This window comes from Atractosteus spatula, chromosome 5, assembly GCF_055471065.1.
Source record: "Atractosteus spatula isolate fAtrSpa1 chromosome 5, fAtrSpa1.hap1, whole genome shotgun sequence".
NCBI classification, from domain to species: Eukaryota; Metazoa; Chordata; class Actinopteri; order Semionotiformes; family Lepisosteidae; genus Atractosteus; species Atractosteus spatula.
Window position 1 is genome coordinate 26,123,401 of NC_142710.1, and position 27,148 is coordinate 26,150,548.

At 35.9% G+C, this 27,148-nt stretch overlaps 1 protein-coding gene across 2 annotated transcripts in view; it reads left to right on the forward strand.

Moving 5' to 3' along the window:
- Positions 1-27,148, forward strand: part of LOC148834819 (glutamate receptor ionotropic, delta-1-like) — a 363,808-nt gene that overhangs the window by 303,312 nt on the left and 33,348 nt on the right. For both annotated transcript variants that reach the window (XM_088916450.1, XM_088916451.1), the window contains exons 8-11: positions 1,832-1,951; positions 22,457-22,558; positions 24,062-24,259; positions 24,911-25,250. In XM_088916450.1, the coding sequence (XP_088772576.1) occupies positions 1,832-1,951; positions 22,457-22,558; positions 24,062-24,259; positions 24,911-25,250 (760 nt within the window). The remainder of the gene's footprint in view (positions 1-1,831; positions 1,952-22,456; positions 22,559-24,061; positions 24,260-24,910; positions 25,251-27,148) is intronic.

Here is a 27,148-nt window from a genome sequence, read left to right on the forward strand (position 1 = left end):
AGGAGGTACACTGAGAGTTCAGCAAATTAACACATCATTGCACAAATGATAGTTTTCACTGAGGCATTTTATATACTATATCTAGGCTTTTACTGAAAATGTGCTAAAAAGAACATGCTCTTGGGAAACAATTTTCTTCAGAGGGCTCAGTCATTTAAAAGAAAGCCTGACCCATTAATTCTCTGGTCACTTGGTAGAGCTGTGGGGGAGATGCACAATGAAGCATCACACTGACACTACATGGAAAACTGGCTAGTAGTAACAGTTTTGAAAAACGTTATCTTGCAGGCCCCCTAGTGATGTATTGTACAGTATTCCCCTGGACATGTTTCAGAGAGTTACTATATATAGTGAAAATTGAAGCAAATATTTATAAAATTCAAGTCATGTACTTGTCTCTTGTGATATTTGTCTCCTAGGATGCCCATGGGATGAAGAATCAAAATGAAAATCACACATAATGAATATATTAATTACAGTTATGTGCTATCAGGTCTGTCTTTTACAGGTACATTGAGAGTGTTGGCCTGCCATAACTCAGTGGTGTTTCACAGTCATGACCTCACTGAGAAAGGGCATTTTTGTTTATGTTATTGAGGTCTTTTTTTGTAATGCCCACGGCAAGAAGTATTTTATGCTTTTTTTTTTGTTTATTTTGTTTAGGTATCCACTGCATGTTTATATTTTCAGTTAAGAAATATGGTCATTACAAATTTCAAACATTCTTTTATTATCAAAACTTGGATCAATATGAACAACAACAACAAAAAAAGAATTGTGGTGTCTTCTTTTCAAGCTGAAGAATAATAGTCAAATAAATGCTTGCTTAAATACGTACAGTAAAGACTCACAGAAATAAATGTGAGGTGATTCACATGGTCTCTCTCAGGATACCTTGCTGGTACTGCAGTCCATTTCACATTCTAGGAAACTATCAGCTTTGGGGTAAAGAAAGACCATTTCCAGTGATTCCTGCTCAATTTCCTGCACTTTTAAACATGCACCGTATGAACCATGGACAGCTACAGTATGTCCCACAGGGGCTCCATCAGTAGAGCTGGCTGGTGGAACACAGTAGACTGTCACTTGAGCACTTCAAAGCTCAACCCTATGCATTGTCACTGCAGAATGATTGGCTCTAAATTCTTCAGGGACTTTATCTGCTCTAAAGAGATATTAAATCATTTAGCCTTTGGATTTTAGATACTGTATATATTTCACAGGTAAGTAGGTAAAAAGTTTAGCCTGAAGTGAATTAAGCCCCTTAATAGAATGTCCTGAAGTGATTGTTTGCGCGGGTCTTACAGACATCCCCGTGAGCCTAGATGTTGCAAATAACTGGTCGCTAAAAAATACATCCCAAACTGTAAAAGCTGTATGATTTTATTTTGACCTGAAGCAAGGGCTTTCTGTGTCTCATTTTACCTCCTCTGTGATCACAGCGCTACTGGCATTTATGCAGCTGTAATATCCATGTGATGAAACAGCTTTACACCACAGATTCATCACCACCAAATGCCACCATCAATCTGAAAGACCTCCTCAGGTTGCATAGCTCATGCAACAAATATGAAATGAAAACTATCAACAATCATTTACACATCATTTTCACATCATTTACACAAGTTGAAGACACTGGTTTTCCACAAGATGCCTTCTGTTGCTCTTGTTGTAAGACGTTTTATGCTTTGTATTTTGCACTGTTTGCCTTCTCTGGTTGCCCAGGTTTTTGTCACATTACTGTGGTCTTCTACCTTGATCTTGAATGTAGTAGCGAGCTTCTTCACTGCTCTTCTCTCCTTTAATCCTGCCTTTGGTCTGAATCCTGTAGGGCCGAATCACCGGACTGACAGGAATAATGGATTTTCGGGATGATGGTGCCAACGCTCATGTGCAGTTTGAGATCCTGGGTACCAGCTATAGTGAGACCTTTGGCAAAGCTGTGCAAAGGGTAAGAAAATGGTTTACATCTGGGGCTGGCTGGGAGATGAGAAATGAGAATACACAATCAGAGGAGACAGTAGATGGAGGTACAGAATACAATAGGAACAGAGGGGTAAAGAACAGAACCAGTTAAGTAAAAGCCCTTCTAAAGAAGAAGGTTTTGACTCTAGACTTGAAGGAATTTAGAGACAGTGACTCTCTGATATCCTTAGGGATAGATTTCCAGAGCTTTTGGGCATAACAGGAGAAGGCTCTGTCACCCATAGAGGGCTTGGGGGACAGATAGAAGACCAGAATTAGAAGAGCAAAGGTTGCAAGGTGGGGATAGACAATACTAGCTCAGACACTTACTGAGGTGCCCAGCCATGCAGAGCCTTATAGGTGAGCATAAGGATTTTGAAGTCAACACGAAACCTGATGGGAAGCCAGTGCAAGGACTCCAGGGTGGGAGTAATGTAATCACTTGCACTAGACCTGGTCAGTATTCTGGCTGCTGAATTTTGGACATAAATTTGTTCTCCATGTGAACGTGATAGGTAAAATGAAAAAAACTGTGGAATTGGAACTTTAGTCATGAAGGGAAGGCTTTGTAATCTTAGAGAAAATGTTTATCTTCATGATTTTGTGCAGATTGTACAGAATTGTTCTTTAATAGGTGTTTTTCTTCTTTTTAAAACAGGCATGAAAAATCTAAATACAGTAAATGCAGAAGCATGCACTCCCTATAGGGTTCACTGCTGTTTTTATGCACTCCTTTATTAGCAATGCAGAACACAGTAAGCAGCTTCTGCCTCAGAATACACAGTGCTGAGCCACTGCCATATCTCCTTGGAGAAGTGAAATCCTGCAGGCAGTGAATCCTTCTTCTCCTGAACCCAAGGCCCCTCAGAGGAGACAGCTTCAGAAAGGGGTGACTGCTTTCAGGGAGAACAGAGCTAGGAAATTCTGTTCAAATATTTTTCTATAGGCCTTGATTATTAAAATTGAAAGACAAACCTTCCAGCGTCCAATTCGTAGGCGCTTAGGTAATGGTATAGCTTTTACTTTAAAGGGTTCCTCAGTTTTAGAGTTCACTGCTTTATTTTGTTGGTTTTTGTTTGGCATTTACAGTTCTGCTTTCATTACTATTTAGCAAACACTATTGGTGTTTCTTTTCAGTACCTTGGGATTTTTTTAAACATTATTTCAGAGAAATAACTGAGCACAATAATCTGGAGTATTCTGATTTATTCATTATTGCTTAAAAAACCAAATTGTACACAATACATTGCACACTCACAGAAGCAAAGACGTGTACTATTAGGAACCAAGCAGGGCTTTTATTGCAACCCCCTATGGGCATGGTCTTACACAATAAGGAGTTGTGTTAATACCTCTCTGCCCTGTTGTTTCATGAAAGAACACTATCATCCACAGATTCTGGCTATATTAATTTTTTAATGGTCTCTTTGGGATGTTTAAGACTGACCCCATGATCTTACAGTCGTTTTTTTTTTCCTGAACTGGAAACACTGGAATTATGTACCATAAACTGAACAGCTTATGAAAAAGATATATAGTGCATCTAGCATGATCGGTGTCTTATTTATATGACCTTTCTCAATTCTTCCACAGCACTCTTCTCAACCATTCTCCAGCCATTCATCTTATTCTCTTCTGTGATTGCCTGTTTTAGCTTTTCTGTGCATCACTGCTAAGGAATTACTAGACGAATTTAATTCTATTGAGTTTAGTTCCAACGAGAGTGTATTTTGCATTTTCTGGCCTTTTTAGTTATTCAATACTCTCCTCTTTGCAAGCAGACACTTGAAAAAGAAATCTTGCGTAATATAGAAACATTACATTCATCATTATTAGTTCATACATTTCAATATCTTTGAAGGTAATTATCACCAGCGGAAGATGATGTCCACATTGATATAGTGCATTTCTCAATTTCTGCTATTTGTTTTGGTTCAGTTTTAACTTGACATTCACTAGCTGGTATTTAGTCTGATGCATCATGCTTCTATTCAGCTGACTGACTAATTTGCTAAACTTTAAAAACAAAAAATGTGTCTTCCCAGCCTTTAATGTCTTTAATAAAATTTTGTCCATAATGTCCTCAGCTGTATAGTACTGTATCTCTTTTTCTTTAGCTTCATGTCTACACAACAATGATTATAGTGTCTTTGTAGAACAGACTAAGAGATTTGTTTATTTTCTGTTACAGAAAACCTTAGTATTGCTAATTTTTAGGCTTAGACTCATCCCTGACTTTAGCTTATGTTGCTTATCACTTTTTCTAAGTGGTTGTTAGAGGGCTTTGTAAAATATCTATTTGGTCAGTAGAGTGACATACTGTACAGTACATTTGTATAGGAATGTTAGAAAATGGAAGTACAAGATAAAGATATAGTAGCAATTTGTATTCATGAAATAAAAAGAAGCTAAAAATGTTGTATGCTCAATCCATCCTTTTTTCTTCCTTTATACAGCAGTTGTAGAAAAAGCCTCAGTGGAGATTTGGTATGCTTATTGTTATTGAGATGTGCAGTAGCGCTAGCTGAAATTGTCAAAGCAAATAGCAAAGCCACCATTACAGGAGCTACAGTATGTGATGCTAATCTTTAAAAGATACCTAAGAGCTGGATGTACCTTGTAATACAGAGGATTGCAAATATGATGTTGTACAGACTATAGCTATTTATAGAGCAGGAGACTTTGTACCTCCCTGAAAGCCAAATCATATTATCTAAATGTTTGTTTGAAAGATCAAAACTTCTGCAGCGAAGACATTCTAAGTATCTGAGACTGCAAAGAAGCTCTTTAAAAGCAGCACATCCACAGTTTGTTTCTTTTTTAAATTTAAATCTATATTTAACTTTTTAGTGCATAGTCTTCTATGTCATTTTTATTAACACTTTTACAGTCCCATAATTTAAGCCAATTCAAACTTTATCTAGTACCTTTCAAAGATGCATGCTTTACAAAGTGTAGTAATAGTAAAAACAATTGATATCTAAAGCAATAAAAAAATAACACAATGTATTCATGAAAGAATTTAAACAGGCCTACTGTACACCTACACTAATAGTAGATATATTCACAACACCAGTAGATGAGCTTCAGATCAATTCAGTGTGTATAAAAGGAGAATAATCTGCAGCTAGGGGATATCTTGATTAGAGAGAGTAGAATGGCTTTTTGTCACTGATAATTGATTAATGGCATTTTAATTGTGTGTAAGGATTCTGTTCTTCATTGCATCATCATTGGATAGCTTTTTTTTATAATGCAGCATTAGCCATCAGCCTTTATTACTGTGTATCAATTGACAGGTGTATTAAAATCAGGGAGTGCAGTAACACTATGTTTATGAAATTTCTCAAATGTTTTTTTTTCTGTATGCTCCTTGTCAACTAAATAGTTGTTAAATTAAATATCAATAATTCATACTAAATGCACACATGTGGACATAAGAACTCAGGATATCAGTACAAGTACAAAAATACTCATTACTCCTTTTTGGTAGTTACATTTCATTTTCAGTGAGAGTGTAACAGGGCATCAAAAATAGCTATTACAAACATACAAAGCAGGCTGTAATGCAGAATCATTGGAATGCATTGTTAGGTCTTTGCAAAAGCACAGCTCTACCAGACTGCAATTAGTGTGAAGGCTGCAAAAGCACTGCACATCTCAAGATGCCAATGCATTTGGATTGCAAAAGCAAATGTGCTTGAATGATGAGACACTTCCACAGTTTATTTTTTACACATTATTTAAAACTATTATTTTAAAAATGCAATACATTTAATTTATACAGTCAACTTAGTTTGATAGCCTGGATTCCACATTCAGATTGCTTGGTGACCCTCATCACCAGGCTTTTAAGGGATGCTGTTTTGGGTGGTATTTTTTAATACTATTATCTCCTCATCCTGAATAAATTTCCATGGATGATACACCTAGGGGAATTGAAAAGGAACAGAAAGCCTTATAGTTTTACTACTTTAAACAAGTCAGCTTGCCTGAATAGATCCTAAGGCTTAGAAGTGAATGAGAAGAAGGCTGTGGCAAGAGGTCATTTCCTACTGTTTTTGTGGAGTTTTCTGAGAAACTCAATATGCATTTTTTCCCACTTCTTGCATGCTGTTCTGTAATGCACAGGTTGTGAATATCACATTGTGGCTCAAAGGCAGTACGTGAGGCTTGGTGTATATTTGGAGGTTAATGTGTTTTAATTTTGAGAGTTGTGAAATTGGTCAAAGTCATAATGACTTTCTCATCAGGTTTAATATATTCTTTTATTTTTGTACAAGTAAGTGCATAAGCACATTGTGATCAAAATGCTGTTAAAACAACAGAAAAATAATATCTGTTCTATCACAATATTGTCCATGCCAGAGGCTGCTTATTTTGCTTTTTAAATCCCTGGTTGCTCATGTTCTGGCTTTCTTTAATGTGAATAAAGGAGTGTAAACAACAATAATTAAGTATTAACAATTATTTTTATACTTTGTTAGTACACTTGCTTTGACTACGATTACCTACAGTAGTACCTAGAAATATATTTAACCAATTAATACCTGTACTACATTCTGTCTGGGACGGAGTCAAATATTTACATGACATAATAAAATATTATGTACTATGCCACACTCCTCACATGCTTATTTGAAAGTTAGAGATCAGAACCCAGTGGGCCTCTTTGTACCTGTGTACTGACATGCCATTGGCCTTTAACTCAGTACAACCCTCTCTTTCCCTTTATCTCCTCTCTCTCATTTTTATCTGGCCCAGTGCTTCTGTTCTTTAGGCCTGATAGATGTGTCTGTTAAGGTTACTTAAAGAGGTGAGGATATGAAAACTAAAGAAGACTGAAATGCAAGTTCATTATTTCCAGTTGTTTCTTCAGATTTGAGATCCATGTCTTTCCCCCTGTCATATCCATTCTTTGTTAATACAAGATACAGTATATACATATATTTTAAGAATGAGTTCCATAATCAAACACATCAGTGTATGTATAAGTCTACTGTTAATTCCCTACAGTTTTTCGGTGGCATGAAAACTTTAATACCAATGAAATTATGCTAAAATAAGGCCTAAATAATTAATTATCCACACCGTAATTGACCTAGTCACAAGAGGTAAATGGAAAAAGAGCAACAGGCTTAATTGTCAAGCTAATATTTTCCATATTAACCTTTTAAATTGGATCAAGGGTAACCTTAGACAAAGAAGGGTTAATTAGTTGACTGCTAATTGCCCTCATTTATCTTCCATCTATAGAATTGAATGAAGCCATTTGTTCTAGAAAATTAGGATAATCTCTATTTTAATACTATTGTTTTTAATAGAATGGTGGCAAGTACCTGTACTTGGATGCTGTACTACGTTGTCCATCTTTGCAGGACAATTCGCTCCTGTGAAAATTCACAGCAATTCTATTTGGTGCAATTAGCTTGTTTTGGCATAATGTCGAATGAAGCACACAAATACCTTGGATTAAACTAGGGGAAATTCGTATGCCAACAAAACAAGATGTATATGAGGAACAAAACATGTATGGTATCACATGTTTCTTTGCTGGTAAGTTAACTTTTAATGAGAAAGTGAGGTACAGAACAATTTCACACCATCTGACAGTATGGTGAATTTGGGCGTCCATGACAGGGAAGGGTCATCTGGATATTTTCTTTTGGCTTATTACAGAAATGCAGCCACATCGTTCAGATAATTAAAGCACAAGATTATTGATCTCAGTAGTCTTGACCTGACACAAAGCCTAAAGAGCTGCATCTGTTTTGTCCTTTAAATGAAGGCTTCATCAATAGTCAGAATTCATTCAGAATTCACAATTCCTGGTAAAACATTACTTGAATGAGGCTAAAAAACACTGTCACAACTTCTACATAAATATTGTACAACGTGGTATAAACACATTCATAACTACCATTTGCACAAATAACATTACAGATTGGCAATTATTCATAACGGTTCATATTTTCAGCTGGAAAGTAAGAGCAGAACTCCAGGTAAAGAATGGTAAGTTGAAAATGACAGAAGTTTTGAGAGCTGAAATATTGTATGCAGTGGTTGGTCTTGGTATGTTGATGATAAATGTTATTTTGCTATATGATTTTGCATTTTATTTCATCGTGATACAAAGAAAAGAAGCCTATTAGCACCAAGAATAAAAAAAAAATGATTGTGTTTAAAAAAGACAATATTGAGTTTAGACAAGATAATACTGTTTAAAACATTGCATTTAAATGTGATAATTAGTGTAATTTATAAACAATATTGCATATTATTTTAATATCTTGCAATATACTGTATATTGCCAATGGTGCGAAGCTACCATCTGTTGGATTATGACTGAACACCTCTAAGTCAGAATCCCGCCTAAACAGTAATATTGTCCCATGTAAAGTACCATTGCATTAACAACAGAATAATATCATCATACTCCACTTTGTGTAAATGAATGAGGCTAAAGGAGCACGTGTGCTGTCTTGTGTATGAAGTGATTGAGCATTCCTGGATTAAAAGCAGGTCATTTTCACCATTTTGGTAAAAAGTAGAATAGGGAATAGGGAATAGGGAATAGGGAACAGGTGCAGACAATGGGAGAAAACTAGGAAGGGCTGGAGCACCCCTTAAGAGGAGGGGTTAGCGATCGTGACAAATTCATTTACTATGACTTAACAAAAACACTATACAGTACATACTGTTGGTTTACTGTTACTGTTACTTTTGGTCAATCGTTGAATATTTAAACACAAAATCCCTGAAAACATAGCTTATATCAAATACCTTCAGATTTAGAATTATACAGGAAATGGCAGGGAATATACAGTACTGTAGCATGTGAAGGGAGAACAAGCAGTACTTCTCTGTCGGTTTGCACAGACATGAATATAAAAACATATGGGAGTGCACAACAAAACCAAATGCAATTCCAGGATGGCACACAAGTAGCTGCCATAGCCAAAAGAGTTAAGAGTTTATGAAGAGAGTCCTGTTGTCGGCCATGTGCTAGCAACACTGTCTCGTTTAAACGCAATACTTATTGTGTTTAAATTCAATATTACCTTGTTTAAATGCATTGATATCTTGCTTAAATGCAATATTATCTTGTTTAAATGCAACATTTTATGTGGACATGGCACTAATATGTTTCTGTCGCAAAGTGTTACAGAGAATAATATTTGTTAGCCTTATTCTTTTAAAATATTAACAAATTCCTAATTCTGTTTTGGGAGTTATTCGGATATATTTTTGAAAATTAAAGGATACATTTATCTACAAATTGCATTTAGTAAAGCTAGTGTAATTTCAATTTAATCGTCCTATATTCTCTTTTTACATTGCTCTTTGGGAATCATTGCAGAACATGTGCACCATGACCAAAAACGTATCTTCGTAAAAGAACGCTTTTAAGAAATCTTTACAAAAATGAGCTCCAAATCCAATATTAAGTTGTGGAGTGTAAAATGAACTACAGGTAAATCTGTTTTTTTAAACACGGGAAGCAACCCTGGAATTTTATACGATATGAAAGAATTGAGGGGACTTTGTTATTTGTAATTCAAGACACAGGTGAAACAGTTATCTGCAGGCAGTCTTGCATTCTTTATCTTAATTTATCTTAAAAAAAACAATTAATGAGTAGTGCTGTAACAAGTTGGAGAATCTGATTCTGCACAGTCTCATTTAAAACACCAGGTATTCTGTTGCTCTAATGGAGAGTAAATTAATTGATTGGTTGGTAGATAGACTTTTTTATCAATTGATGACTGTTTTACCAATCAGGATACATTTCACACACAAGTTTATTGTAGTAAAAGATATGGAAAATCTTTTCAGGTTACTGAGGTACTTCAGAGCAAAGTTGATTTTCTCCGATGAGAAAGACAATGTAACCGTCTCCCTTTTTTAATAGGTGGGGATGGCAGCAGATCTATATTTGCTTGTTTTCTGGCATATGGACTATTCGCAACATATATATTTTCTAAGATAATTCTTCTGTGGCTTCCTGACACATTTAATTTTCATTCTTAAATATAATGATACCAATGATTCCCTTGATTTTTCTAGCATTTTTCATCTAAAATTTAATCCCAAAATTGGAATTATATACCAGTAGCCCCATCACAAAGCAGTCTAGATTAAAAAGGAGAAATTGCTGAAATTTAAACATTAAAATAGTTATATTATTCAAACCAGGAGTAGAATTTAGCCAGGATGCTGGGGTGAACTCCCTATGCTTTCAACAAATACTTACTTTTCCTACTACAGCATTGTTTAGGAGGTTCTGGCCAGAGGGAGGACTAGCACCAATTGTTTTGCAAACACCATTTAAAGCATCAACCTGATCATTGATCTTTGGTCACTTCCAGCACTGATGTAACCCAGCCTTATTTAGCTGGAGAGATCTTAGGAGTTAAGGCTACAAAGATAGATAAAGTGGTAATGCTAAATATCACAGAATTTATAAATTTTCCTATATTTCCTTTATATGGTCAGCTAGAGATACATCAATCCAAATTGTCTGACACTATTGTGTTTTTGTGTCCATGCTCTTAGTTTCGTGTTAAATGGAGAGCTTTGCAAAGTTATTGAGACCCTTGCACGATTCTTATATTTGGTTATTGTAAAGATTCCAGTTATAACACTTTTAAATAACATAACTTTAGTAACCCTTTACAATTTCTTGCATTAGGAATGATCTTTTTGCATACCCCAGCTCGCTCTCCATGAGACACACAGACAGAGGGAGCCTGGGGTCAGAGCACAGGGTCTCCCATTGTACAGTGCCCCTGGAGCAGTTGGGGTTAAGGGCCTTACTCAGGAGCCCAACAGAGTAGGATTCCTCTGCCAGCTGCGGGATTTGAACCAGCAACCTTCCAGCCATAGGTGCAGATCCTTAGCCACCGCTCCACCCCTAATTTTTATAGCACTAATATTTGCTATATACACAACCTACTCCAGAGATTCAAAGCAAAAACCAAAAATGAAAAATACATAATATGAAAGAAAAATAGAAAAGTTGTCCTTAATGAGCCACACAGTTAACTGAGCAGCCCCCGTCTATGTACAATAATAGTGCTTTACATAATTTCACATAAATCTATTTAAGGTCCCTCATTCAAGTACTGATTTTTAAGCAAGGATTCAGCCATGGAGACCAGGGAGCTTTCAAGACTCAGGGATACAGTTATAGAACAGCACAAATCAGGAGAAAGGGAGAAAAATCTAAAATACTGAATATCCCTTTGAGCTGTGTCAAGTTGATCATTAAGATTGTGTATTACACCATTCCGCCAATGCCTAGATCTGGCCGCCTCTTCCAAAGAAACAAATGGAAAACTGGTTGGGGATGCCACAGTGAGGCCAACAGCAACCTTGAAAGAGTTACAGAGATCAGTAGCTGAGATGGGAGAGAATTTCCAAGGGTCAATAAAACCTGCATGGGATTTGCAACAAAGCAGTTAAGTAATATTAGATACAGGTGGGAAAAGATTTTAAAATCAGACAAAATTGGAAATTGTTGTTCTACTGTACAGTATATGCAAAGCATTATCTGATTATCTGATGCAACATAGTGTGAAATTCCAACAGCAAGATTCCTACAGTCAACCATGGAGGCATGGTGGCGACATGACAGCATTAAGTTATACAGTAGGTCTGCTTCTCATCATTAGAGACTGGGAAACTTGTCAAGACTAATGGTAATGTACGTTGTACAAAGCACTGGCAAATCATAGACAAAAACCTGGTTCAGATGTAAAACTTGGTCAAAGTACACATAATGAGCAAGGCCAGATCTACACTGAAGTGATATAAGAATAAGAAAGTGAATCTCATTGAGTGGCTGTCAAAGCCTTGACTTGAATATAAAGAATCTGTGGAAAGGCTTGAAAACTCTTATCTATAAACAATCACCAGGAAACCTGAGAGAGCTTGAGAGCATCTTCTGTCAAGACAAATATGCAAAAATTGAACAAAGCCCTGCAAAATTGGTACTGTAGATATTTACCCAAAAACATCTATGGCAATAATTGCTACCAAAGCTTCTTACACCATATTGTGAGTTCATATGGCTAAAATCTCATGCAATTAATGCACAGTATTAATTTATTTTTGCTTTATTTTTTGTTGACACTGTCTTTTACAAAATTCTAATTAAGATGGAACATAGGATGGAACTTTGCATTATTTCAAGTGAATATTCTGTACTGCAGGGAATAAAGTGTGATACAGTATATCTCTCTGGGATCTCCTGTAAACTGAATGGCAAATATGACTCAAAATCTTATCTGGACATTTGTTATATATTACATTTAGTGTCTAATGAGTACTCATTGACACCGTTGGTTGTAAATTTATTATTAGTTCTCCTCCCTTCCTGTGTTCTGCAAGGCTGACATGAGCAGTAACCAGCTGTTCCTCAATTCCCAGAAGCTAGTGCATCTTCCCCTCCGAGCAGAAATTCAGAGACTTTTAGATGAAGTTAAGAGGTCTCCTAAAGGATAGAATTTCTGCGATAATGAGCATCCTATTAAACCAGTATAACAATAACAGAGGAATACAAGGAGGCATGTTGAAGGATCTTATAAATGAAGATAATAGCGATGACCTATCCCCTTCTGTCACCTGACCAGTCCACTCACAGCAGTGGGTTAGGTGACAGCATAAAATGAAGAAGTGAAGGCTTCTTAAGAGAGATGTTTATTTTCTGCTGGGGGGAAAAGAGCAGGTACTTCTTTAATATATACTGTAACACATGGGGCAAAGATCAGGATAGCCAACATAGATGGAGGCAGGTGTTCATAGAGAGAGTAGCTATAGTGATACAAGTACTGTATGTGGAGAGGAAAAAAAACTGCTATGTCCAGAAAGTCCAAACAGGGAGATGGAGCTGGCCACATGCTGCACCATACAGTATGTGACACTGCTCTGTGTTGTGTGGTAATGTAATGCTTTTCAGTAAGTGTAACCCAGGGGAAAAAGACACACACACACAGCTATAAAGTGAAAAATTGGGATTTTTATTTACAGTGAAGAAAAAGAAGTGTAACTAGTTGTGAGGACAACAACGCACGTGGCATGTGGAAAAGGATCTTGTAGAGAGATGAGATCATGACTGTAAGTAAATCATGAACATGCATAGTCTACAGTATGTGTGCCCTGTGCACACGTGACCCATCCAGGTTGTACGCCACCTAGAGCCCATTGCTTGCCGGATTAGGCTCCCCTGCGACCCTGTATTGGATAAAGTGGTTAGAAAATAGATTAAGTTTGTTTTTTTCAGGTGACGTACCTGCTAATACAGCTACAGTATCATACTTATAACACAACTTCTTTAAATGCAGAGATGATTTGTTTTCCAAGAGAGTATAAACATTAAAATCTATTTTCTTTAATTATTTGCAGTGTTTCGGCTCCCTTTAAAAGTACAATTGATATGGAGATTTCAAGGATTCTGTTAACATTAATGCTTTAAGGCTATGTAATCATGAAAGTATTATTTAAGAACAAAGTGATGCACAAGCACTTTATATAATGAGGTGAATATGAAGATTATATAATAATGACACTTTTGATGTCATTTTCCAAAATGCATTGGTACTCCACTTTTTAGCCTAGATATTTTTCTCCTGCTGATGAAAGTTTAAATCATAAAATCAGCCACTTTCGTGCAGTATTTTTCATCTAGGTACTGGATTTAAGAGTACATGTGGGTGTTCAAAAAAGGCAATTTTCATAATCAATGACAGGTGACATTAATGAGACTACATTTTCTTTTTAGACCATTGTCTCTTTTGGAACTCTAGTTACTGTTAACATACTGTACTTATCAGTGTGGCTGCAGCAGGTGTCAGTAACAAATACAGTACCACCCTATGTAAAGTACAGCACAAAACACAATATTTATCTGTCTCTTTAAACTACAGTAAATTGGTACAACCATTTCACAAATTCTAAGAGAAACTGACATTTCTAAAGAATATGCATTTTGCATGTTCAGGCTGCTGTACATTCAGCTCATCAGTTTAAAGGACATTTGCTCACAGAGAAAATAACAAGTGTAAAGTGATGGCAACTGCTGGCATTTAGTAACAGAGATCTGTACAGCAGCAGTACCCGTGCTGTGCACCGGACTGAAAGGAATGACATTTTTAGAAAGGGAAAGAAGTGACACCTTATGCTTTATAATTCAACCAGTTCCAAAATATGTGGCTTCTCATCTGCAGTAAAAATCACATCAGTGATGTACGATTAAAGAGGGCCTGCTTGTTCATGGGCTATGACCAACCTGTTGGTGTTCCAGTGTTGGCAGTGAAAATTAAACTGCAGAGGAAACTAAAGGCAATTTTAAGGGGCATATTGTACATATATTTATTCAGTTTATTTTGAAAGATCAGTCTTAAGGAGAAAGGTTTGCCAATTTAATTTCACCAAAGGCATCTTGATGAAACACAGTGCACTACTTTTTTTGTAATCTCCTTCATTCAATCATGCAAATAACAAGTTAGTCCTAAACCCGATATAAATGTTTGAGTAAATTTGTTTTCTACAGTTTTTGCAGATCTCGAACCAGCCCTACCATTTCCTCAGCAAACAGAGTTAAAACCAAAGTACTAAGCATGTTATCTCTTCATACTGCATTTGTTGGCTCATTTGTTACTAATAGAATTTTAATTTAATTTATTTAATTTTAAAGTTATAGTGCTTTTCTTTTTATTATTCTTTCTATTTAGTGATATTAATAATGATAGCTAAATAATCTGTTTATGGTGCTGAAAAAAACTGTTGCTTTCCATGATTTTCTTTTGTTTTTTGGAGTAAGTGTCCAATGCATCTTTGGCATGCAGAGTCTACAGTAAAATGATTTTCCTATAGTTTTAATAGGCGTGTGGGGTCAACTTCTATAAAGTTTTACCTGGGAAAAAGCAAGACCCAGTACTGGGTATTCATATGAAGGTAATAATATGATGTGCAGTTGGGGATTCAAGACAAAATTTGTGTGTATGTGGAATATTTTTTTTAACTCCAGTCTGACAAACTTTCACTTTCCTCTTAGATGACCTTCCTTAGACCTTCTGTAATCAAAATCATCCAAGCATTTATAGTTGTTAGATAGTAAATTACAGTACCAAATACAGATGCCAGTAATGTAGCATGCAGTTAAAAAAATACACTAATATAATCTATAATGAGGTAGAAAATATTAAAAAATAAAACAAATATCACAATCCAATCTATATCCTGCACAAATATAATAGTAATATAGGAACAAGTAATAGGTTTATTCCATGCTGAAAAAAAGAAGAAAGAAAACACAACGTTTTGGCCGTGGAGCCTTCTTCAGGTCCTAAACTCAATATAAATTGGGTTTAAATATCACCTGAAGAAGGCTCCGCGACCAAAATGTTGTGTTTTCTTTCTTCTTTTTTTCAGCATGGAATAAACCTATTACTTGTTCCTTTGCAGCCTACGCATGCTGACGCAGCTACCCACCTGAACTAATCGTAAAATAGTAATGTACAGTTATATAATAGTACTGTATCAAGGAGAACCACATTTTACAAATACCACAGTTGTAGTAATATTTAGAGTTTTTTTTTTCTTTTGTGATTTTGGATAAAAAATAAAATGATATACAAACACCAACATCATGCTCAAAAGTTATCTTTAAATTCCATGACTTTCATATGCTTTTAATGGTTCCTTTATTAAACTAGACCTGAAGAAGGCTGCTTAGCTAAAGGTTGAGTTCTCAGCATAGAGTATACTTCCGTGTATCTTTTAACTACTTGCTTACTGCACAACAGCCTTCCATGTTGACATTTCATTCTTGTAATTTTTTCATGTGTCTGTTATAGTGTCCCAGTCTATTCTTATCATTAAGCTAAAGTACACGCCTGTCTTTGTACAGTTGAAGATAAACACAAGCAGTGACAATTCACTTAGCATCTGTGGGGAACATAAGTTCACAGCACTAAGCAGCTTGTTCAGATTAGTATTCCTTAAAAACTCATTTAGTGTTTGACTTTGTGATGCTGTTCGTGACGCTGAGGATTATTTTTTTCTTCTTTCCTTTTTAATGTCTATCAGAACGCTCTGTGAAGACAAAGTATTTGTGCCAGTTTTTAATTATGTGAGAGCCGCATCATGTCCAATGGAGACATCAGAGAAATGTCAAGACATGTGTCTGGACAAGGCAGGGGAGCAATGAGCTGTGTTACTATGCACATTAATTGAGAGCAAATTAATATACATTGTTCATGTTTATGTTGATGAGCTAATTTTCTTTAGTAGAGCAGAGAGCTGAGTCAGTAACGAGAAGCAATCCCGATGCACCTAAGCAACACTCTACAGAAGAAATCTTGTACATTTTACACTCATTCATTCTAATTTAAGCATGGAATCAACCCTAATAACTAAATTGTACTTGCACCCCTGCCCCCCACTTAATTTTTTCTTTTTTAAAATGAAAATACTGTAAATTTGGCAAAATTGTTAATTACTAAATTAAAACAAGAATCTTTCCACACTGATGATCATAAAGCTAACCAAAATATTGTTTTAAGAGGCCAACATATAGTTTGCACCACAAATCATAAATAATAAAGATGTCATAAAAATAGTGTAGAATTTTTTAACATTAGATTAAAAAATATATTTCTTCCTCTTTAACTTAAAATTAATATATCTGTTCCACAGTTTAATGAAAACCTTGATAAAATATTAGCTATTTATAAAACTCATTAAATAATGAAGAAAATGTCTTTAATGAATATATTAGTTGTTTAGTAAAATATATTGCACTTTTTAACATGAAATAAGAACTAATCTTAGAAATGTGACAAACTGCATTCATAAATGTTTTAGATTTAATCATTCATAACAGAAACAGGAGTTAGAATAAAGAAACAAAAAAGTTTTTTAATTTAGTTTCCTTTTTAGAGGCACAATCATATACACAGCTTTCTAAAGATCATTTTAGTTTTAGGCTCCAAGAACATCACTTCTTTACTAAGCCAACAAAGAATTTTGCTCAGTTCATGGGAGCAGGGAAATGTTTAATATTTAATACATTATCAGCCTACATAGTTCAGAGTTGGGATCCAATGAAATTCAGGTTACTTAAAATAACCCAAAGAGAGGCTAGGACATAGTTCCTTTTTCATTTTTGATGTTTCAGTCCGTCCCTGCTTGCCATCACTTGCCATCACCATGCTCTAGAAATGATGAAGATAAGGCTTGGAGTGTACAAGCCTACACGGAAGCACTGATATCCCTGCTGGAAGCCTCTTTATCTACAAGAGTTGACCCATAATTTCAGGTGTCTGATCTCATTTAAAACCAATTAACTGAGACACAAACAACTTTTGTTTCCTATAGGTTCTGATTATTTCTGGGATCAATATTGCAAACCGCTTTTTACAAAAGATCCTGTGCACTGTACCAATTTAACATGACATCTATTGATTTAAATTCTGCACTATAAACTAACATTCGGCTTGATTCTTATTGTTTCCATAATTGTCTAGAAGATGTACAGTAAATGATGTGTCAACATAACAATTCTGAAATGAGTTCTTCTTCAGCTCTGGTGCTTCCTATCTTATACAGTATTTATAGTAAATGTCTTTACTATCCATATGTAACGCTATTATTTTTTTATACACAAAATGACACCTTCTGGATGTTTTCTCATGTTTTTATTTTGCTTAAGTTTTTTTCATTTCTTTTTCAGCTTCTGTACTGTTTGCTCATCCTACTATTTTACATAATCTGCAAATTTGACTATTTTACTTACAGTAGGAAGCTAGAATCTTATTATATATTATTATATCTTAATTACTGTAGGTAGTAGTCCTAACACAGACCCCTGTGATACTCCACAGATTACTTCCCTATTTGGGCACTATGCAAATTAAGGTCTATTTGATGGCATGAGAGGAGTAATTAAAAAGCTGAATTCGTTTTTTTTTTTCATTTTTCTAATACATTTCATGCATTAAAAGTGCTTTATTTTCCCCATAACTGTATTTTGTTATGGTGGTCCTACATAGTAATCCACAATTATTTATGTCTAGTGATTGATTTTTATGCTGGAGGAGCAACGGCATGCAATGCAAGAGTACAGTCACTGGGGAGCCTATCACATGTTTTGAATAAGAATAATTTGGTAAAACATAAGATGGATGTTATAATCATATCCCAATTCACTTAACTTAATGTGCAGCTGCTGTGAGATAGCTAAGCATATCAAGGCTGGTGTTGTAAAGTTGTTTATGTTGAATGATATTCTAGTAAACTTTAATAGTAGCACAGTGGAAAATGGGAATAGGAGGAATATATGTTTTGAAACACTTTGATCAGAGTGCATATTTTTAACATTCTAGTTTTGCACTTCCTGTGAAACAAGTTGGTTTATTGGACAAATTCATGAACAGGGGATAATTTATCCTTGATTGCACTTGATCCTTGATCCTTGTTTTGTAAATTGACCAAGAATTATCCACAGGGATTTGACAGCAAGACAGCAAGAGAAAAACTAGCACTACATAAACAAATGCAAAATTATTGAAGAATTGATTTCTGAAATGTTATTGTCTGGTACTGTATGTGCATGTTTTATGGAAGCCCGTGATTCATTATGAAACTATGGTGGTATCTCAATGAACTACTGTAGTTCAGGATTAGTATGAATCAGTAGTATGCACTGTATGATCCATCTCCATCCATCCATTTCCTAACTGCTTCATCCAATGTACTAGGGGGTTGCAGGGGAAGTGGAGCCTATTCAGGCAAGCAACTGGTGCCAAGCAGGGTACATGCTGGATGGAATGAAAGTCTCAAACACAAATATGCACACACTCACATCAGGACAAATCTTTCCGAAAGCTAATTAACCTATCAGTATGTCTGTGAACTGTGAAACTGGAGCACCTGGAAGAAACTCATGCGAACATGGGGAGAACATACAAACTCAACTCACATAAAATTTAACCCAGGGCCCCATTGCTGCGAGTCAGAAATTCTAACCACAGTCTCATCAGGCCACACTTTGACTGTATGACATAGCACTAAACCCTACTTTGGAAATTTTCAAAAATTAGAAGTTAAAGCATTTGGGGATTGGGTGCATTTATGAAACAACTTGGTTTTCATCTAGTTTTTAGATATTAGAGCATTTTGGGTGACATGTGATCTAGTTTTTAATAACTGACATATACAGTATTCAGGAGACTACATGACTACATGTCTGCATGTAGCCTTTGAAAACCATCATTCAAAAAGTTTCATGGATCCTTACCTGTCTTCCAGCATTTGTGTATCTGATTAAATATTGTATTGGGAGTACTGTGGAGCACAGCTGTTTGTAATCCATTGGCTCAGCAAGCTCTTCCTCAGACAACCCAAGCATTATTATGATCAACAGAGTGATGCCTTGGCACACATGTACCTCATTGAAGCACCACCTAAAAACTATTCCAATGAACAAATACTCAAGTAAAATAAATAGACCTCCACACTGAAGTGGTTTGTTTGAACTTTGATTGCAACACAGCACTACTTAAAAATAATCAGACATTAATAATGCAGTCTCATCCTCTTTTGAGATGTTGTGAAGTGGCTTCATGGGCCATTATGCATGCACGGTTTGATTTTAGTCATGGCCCAGCACCAAGTCCAGAGATTGAAACCTGTGCTGATTTAGCTACATTAATTCAATGACGCAGCTCCATGAATCTTGTCATCTACAGTTTTATTAAAGAAATGTGAATCATTGCAGTAGGCTTGTTATAAATTGGCAGCCTGCTGGGAAGATGCCAGGACTCCAAAAGAGATGAAGCAATGTACAATATTTCACAAAGTGAGAGTCCACCAAACACAGCTGAAGCCATTTGAATGCTGAGCATCTGTAAATTATTTTGAAGCATTTTAAAGAGACTGTGAACAAATAAAAAAACAACAGTAATTAGGTCTTCTTGTCAGTACTCTGGTCAATACCAAGACATTTAGTCACAATTTCGGAAGAATAACCTCAAAGGAAATGTTATCATGTTTGAGTAGCAGAGAGAACAATGTGATATTTGCATTAATCAGGCTACAGAAAAGCTGCTATTGTTGTTACACTCTAATTCGTTGTTGTTTTTTAAGGAGGATGTTTCATTTAATCACAGGCAGATTGTATGTAATGTAGCAATCTCTAATGAGTAGGATATCACAGAAGGGATGGAAATCTAGATAAATGCCCTTCTGTTTAGCCTGGGGATTCTTGCTCATATTTTGCCAGTGAGCTCTTTCTCACTAGCCTCAGGTCATCAAGCATCTGTGATTTTCTGTCCACCTATATGTATTGATTAAAAATGGACAAAGAATCTGACCCATTTCTGTTTCAAACACAAAGAATGAGACAGGCCAAAAAAAACGAATTAAATGTAAAGATTGTAAGCCAGGTAACCATTCTAATGAGTATGGGTGTGTTGCTTAAGCTTAAGAAAACTAAAGTTATGAATGCTGCAAATGCTATGCAAGACAAAATGAAATCGTAAAACTAAGTAAACAATGTAGATACAGAGCAGTAATATACTGTAAACACCATATTGTTATGTATTCTGTGATTACTGTATACTACAATGAATATGTGCAGTTAGCAAAATAGAAACCTACATTACCTATTTGAGACATAAAAACATTAGTGTGATGTACAGTAGTGTAGGAGTTATTGAATTAAGGATAAGTGAGAAATCACACGTGCTGTCTAAGGTGATAAATCAGGGATTGAGCAATTCTGATTTCTGTGAGCAATTCATTCCTCTGTTGAGGAAAGAGGGTGAAAGTGGGACAGTGGATACAAGGTATAAAAAGTCTAACAGAAGAGAAGGAGTGGAGAGAGCAGGAGGAGATAATGTACAGTATATGGAAAGATAAGGGACTGAAGACACAACAGGTGCAGAGTGGCTGAAAGAGAACTTTGAATTGGGTGCAGGAATTCAGCTGGCAGCAGTAAGGAGCTAGTGGGTTGGCTGGTGTAATGCTGTGGTACTTTATGGGAAAAGCAAGAAAGAGAAGAGGCAAGGCAATCAGAAAAACTCTGGATGAGTTGGGGTGGACAGATGCTTTCATAACACTTGAATTCATTGGTCATGAAAAGGTCTCTGAATTTGAATTTAGTCTTTGTAAAGAGGCTAGCCAAGTGGGAGTTACAGTAGTTTAGGTGGGAGACTGCCAGGACCTGAACTAGATGATGTGTAAAATAGTAAGAACGGGGAGGATTCCACAATTTTTGAGATTTGAGCAATGTGTAGGTCATACAGTTGTGTTTATGGAGAGAGCAAAGTAAAGGGACCAGTAATTTCATACAAGCTTTTTGTAGATATTTCAGACAAGTCTTCCTATCCTTATCACAAAACTAATATCGTAAATGTAAGAGCACTTACCTTTGTTTGAAAGTTATTGACAAAAAACCAAAGCAGATAAGCAATGTTAGTCTTCAGTCAACATTAAAAAAATCAAAATCTTGACAAGTTACATGGGGGAAGACTTGTGAATTACATATAGAGTAATCTAAACAACATTTAATGACCCTTGATAATCCAATTATTTCCAAATGTACAGTATGTATTCAGTGTAGCATTCCAATGCTGTGGGAAAAAATGGTCTGTGATGTAGATAATAATACCCATCAATAAATGGTCCCCTCCTGTTCCATGAAAATTCTGAAAGAAACGAATTAATGTTCTAGCAGATTTAACTCTCACATAGCCAATTCAAGTATCTGCTTCCTGTCTGATAAGTGCAAATTTCACAATGCCAATGCAGATTCCCAGATGAAGAACAGGAAATAGTATAGGAAAGTAATAAATCTAGTCTGTCTAGTCACCCCCAGGGTTGGAAGGAGCCTGCGCTGATTCTCTCTATAGGCCATTCTTAATTTAAACCCCAGAGAACTAATCAGGAGGATTTTCCAGTTGGTCATGTAGTTCAAAGGGTTGCAATGCACTTCATTTTTAATTGCTATTGCCTTTAATGACTTTAGAGAGACATTCTACTGAAAAATGTCTAGATGGAAGACAGTGCTGTGACAAGCAGTTCTGAAGAGCAGGTGTAAATAGTAATCAGCACTGTCCCCCAGTGTCCTTGAAAGACAAAGAGATCCATTGGAGACATTTCCAAAGAAGGTTAAGTCTAAGTGTTTTACAACAATAGGGTGTGTTTCCTTGGTGAACATTAGGTTCTTCTGTGCATAATTGGAGTTATGTCTATGAAAGCGTTTACGTCAAACATGTACTGCAATTTGCATGTCTTTTATACTGTAAAATAAAGATTAGTCATTTTAGATACCATTGTGAGTTTTCAAATTAACCATTCAAGGTAATCACCATATGGCTTTACATACAATCAACCTGAGCTCCTTCAAAGGAAGCTCTCTGATGCTCATTCTTTGATAGACAGCATTTTCCAAGGGAGATCCACTCATGGTGTCTCTGTGTTGCAGCTGGCCACATGGGACTCCAGCCGGGGGCTCAACGGCAGCCTGAAGGAGAGCCGCATTGAGAACGGCATGCAGGGCGTGACCGTCAAAGTGGTGACGCTGCTGGTAGGAGAAATGCACTATAAATATATATACAATGAATATACGATAAACACATACTGTATTATTGCCCCAAGTTGAATTGGCACTGGACAGTATTACATCTGTAGGCTAACCAAGCAGATCAATTGATTTTTTACTGTTTTTAATGTAAATAAATGACATCATAGTAAGAAATCTTGGGATTATCATTATGAAATAAGCACTAGCTGTTGTGACCATACTCTATGATAGCTAACATTCTTAACGGAATATTGAATTGTTCTTTTTTCTGCTGAAAACCTACTAAGGTCTGCACATACTGTATCATAACCAGATAATTTTTGGAGGTTTGTAACACAAATAATATCTTCATTAAATCTTACTTTATACAGGTTAAAGGGTAATTGCACTTGACCAAAACTATTGCCTATGATGTACTGTATATGACACAAAATTCAGATTTTGATGTGAGAAAGGTGTTACTTATTTTATGTAGTAATGTTACATAAATGTTAAATGAGATCATTTTAAAATGAGAGAGGTCAAAAAGACAAAACAATCATCAGCAAGAAACATTTCTTAAAATAGTATACAGGTAATAGTTTTGTATTTCATGTATGCATTACTAGTTGGAAAAATGGTTGTTAGGTACTGTATATACATTTTAACATGGATGTTTCAAAAAATATTTCCTGTTCTTGTTAAATGAGGGATTGGTTCCCATTATCATTAAAAACCTCTTCAGAAAAGGTCTCATCAAATGATATTTTTATTGCTTACTATAACCAAAAGTCTGTCAATGTCCTCCTTGCAACATTAGGTGGGTTATGTTCCATCTGCGCTGTAGCTACAGGATCAATGTGGCCAGGCTGCTGCTTCTGACTTGTGCGGTAGTGTGTGATATTAATGGTGGAGCTCAGAACACTACATTTCATTGGGGACAGTAGAGTGGTCCTTCCTCCCTAAAGATTAGCTTGTGACTGGATTATAAGTATCTGGCTTTTCATTTATTCTCCCTGGCTTGACTTGCTTCAGGCACTGCTATTTCATCATGTCATTAGACACCGTAGTGGGATTTTTTCTATATTTTTTTTATTTCTTCCAGCCATGACAGTTCTCCTATAAAAAAAAACTGTTAAATTTGCCCCAGTAAATTCAAAGCAATAATTCCAAAGAGATGACTTATCATCCCTGCCATCACACAGTGGGGTATGGGTCACTGCGCACACAAGAGGCACTTTATTAAAATTAAATTTGACTCTCAGGTTTTGCCGCTGAACTTACACAAAGTTGTCAAAGATTGCACAGCATGCAGACATCAGCCTGTCCTCTTTGCATTATAATATAAGTCATTAATGAGAATCCTAATGATCATGAATTTTAATGACTATTTTTGTAAATTATGAAATCTGATGAAAAGAAAAACAGTACAGTAAATAGATTTGCAGTTTATTTTTTAACCCTTGATTTTCTTTGTTGTTTTTCACTGCTGGTGACTGTTCATACCATACCACTTTTGTCCTGTAGGAGGAGCCTTTTGTCATGGTTGCTGAGAACATTCTGGGACAACCCAAACGCTACAAAGGCTTTTCCATTGATGTACTGGATGCACTGGCAAAGAACTTGGGTTTCAAATACGAGATCTACCAAGTGTCAGACAGCAAATATGGCACTCAACTGCCCAATGGCTCTTGGAATGGAATGATCGGAGAGCTGATTAACAAGGCAAGAATAATATTCACTAGAGCACACAGACTGCTGACTTTTGTAAAAGTATTCTCAGCTTTTAAAAAATGGTTTAACCGAGTTTGTGATGTGAAAGCTCTGAATGTGAGTTTTGAGCTTGTTCAACATAAACGTGTACCACTGTCCTTAACAAAACCTTTTAAACATCCTTATTAATTTAAGTGTGGAAAAAATGAAATGACTCTCAAGTGTATCACATTTCCCTCTTGGAAATTCTTAACAAGTCATTTTGAACATTTTACGACTGTTTAAAGGCAGAGTGGAAGGAAATAGTAATTTGAGCACATTCCTGAAGTGTTAGATTTTTGTATTTTCTTCACATATCATGTTATATTGAACTGTTCTTGTTTTTTTCTGTTTTTAAAAAAAATTAAATTAATTAAAGCTAACTAATAAAAAAGAAATCCTGGAAGCCTTTATATGGAGATGAATTAACAATTATCAGTACCAACTATATCTCTTGCAGATTTTAAGACCTGTCAGTTTTTTCTTGAGAAGTTTTTTTACTATTTTAACTCATATGGAGAAAAGTTGTTGAGAATCAAAATTTCTGAACACAGTATAGTCATGAGGCATAAGTGAATTTGATGACATTTCCAAATCTTATTGCACTCTCTGTTCACTTCACAGAGGGCAGATCTGGCCGTCTCAGCAATCACCATCACGCCGGAGCGGGAGAGTGTGGTGGATTTCACCAAGCGCTACATGGACTACTCCGTGGGCATCCTGCTCCGGAAACCTGAGGAGAAGATCAATATCTTCTCGTTGTTTGCGCCCTTTGACCTTGCTGTGTGGGCCTGTATTGCTGCGGCCATCCCAGTTGTTGGGGTCCTGATCTTCGTGCTGAACCGTATCCAGTCAGTGAGGACACAGAATCCCACAACCCACCAGCAGCAGCCCTCCTCTTCCTCGGTCTCCACCTCTCTGCACAGTGCCATCTGGGTGGTCTACGGGGCCTTTGTACAACAAGGTAAGCTCAGCAGGTGATCCAGGGTTGACTCCACTATATAGTAACCTTTTTGGAGTTCTTATATTCTTCTAGCTCAGGAAAACAGGCCACTACTGTCCTCAAGTGTTAAGTTCACGCATGTTTTAGAGGTAAATGCAAATTAACATACAATAAAGTTGACTTCTTTTGCTCTAGCCCACCTGTTTCCAGTGGAGCACATGATGGAGAAAACACATCTGCTTTTGGGATTAAAATCCCAATTTAACATATAAAACAGACAAAAAAAAAAGAAAACAAAATTGAACCCAACAGATTGCACCAGAAACCAAAGCTTGATTTTCTAATGGTTGATAAATAGTGTAGACATCTCATGCTGGGGGAGACATTTGGAGCACTGATACCCTGGGAAATGCAAATACAAAATAAAGTAGAGTTTATGAGGTGATCTGGTGACAAAAATGTCAGTAGTACTTCTGTAAGTAAAGACTGCTGAAGAGAGCAGCCATGTCACGGTTTCATCAGTATTTTGGGGTGGCTAGAAACATGGGCATGTCTATACAGGTTGGGAGAGTCTAAGTGTCCCATGTCATAGTGAGGCCCTGTTCTTTATTATAGAATTGTAGCTCTTTCTTTTTCTTCTCAATTAACCTAGAACCCTGTTGTGCTTTTAACATAGAGAGATGGCTTCTCTGTTATCCAGATCCTGAGAACTTAGGTCAGAAGCACTAAAAACATCACAGTATGCACAGTATTATTAATATTATTTTTTAAAATAACTATAAAGTAGCAGCTGGGAGAAATAAAACATGACTTGCAACAGTGCATCTGAAGTTGATTAACCTCATGGATCAGTAATGCACAGCAAAGGTGCCTTTGAATAAAGGAGGTCGAGAGATCTTCTGGTACTAATCCAACAACGGTAAAAAGAAATAAATGATTAGCTCAGCAACTAATGTTGAACCTCTAGATGCATTTATTAAAGGTTGGCCTGTTGCCCGCAAACCCTTTCAAGGCTAACAACTAGTGATTATTATCTGAAGTAACTTTATTCTATTTGTTCTGCACAATATTAACATCCAGTGTTCTTGTGATGTTTGCTGTTTATAATACTGTATGAAGAGTGAACTAATGGGTTTCTAGCACAATTTTGTCAGTCTTTTCTTTTTTGAGAAAGAAAATACAAGACCATTTGAAACATCTTTGATTCTGATACATCACATGCTGTAAATGAATTTCAATGTGCACAATTATAATGTGATGCTAAAGGCTGGAGATATAGTAGACCGGTATACTATACTGTATATATAAAACGGATGTATTTGGTGATTTACTTTGTTCTTTTAAATAATACTAGGAACTTTTTTCAATTTTTTGTACAGTGCTCAAAGTACTAAAAGCACTATGACATATACACTAGCTTTACAACATAATACTAAGATATAAGTATTAGTAATATTATGAATATGAAGTTCAGTTCAGTCATTATCTGCAAAAATTATATTACAGCTTTAAAAAACTTGAAAGACAAGCAACAAGAATGATTTCTGGCCTCAAGGGAATTATTATATTCAGACAGGTTAAAGGAGATAAATCTCTTCAGTCAAGAGCAAAGGATACTGAGAGGTGATTTGATCCAAATACACCAAATCCTAAGAGGTACAGATAGGGTCAACACAGAGGAGCACAGTATTTCACACACATTAATTAAGCAAGGATGTTAAACTAAAACAAAGAATAGACTAGATTTGCTGTATACTGTATGTTTTTCACAACTTCCAAATTCTCTCTAACAATCCTTTTCCTAACAATTATTCCTATTCCAGATTCCAGTCTAGCTTCATATTTTACTGTGTATATTATACCAAGGAGTAGGGGGTTCATGAAACTTTTGCTGTGATAACTGAAGACGTCAAGGAAGA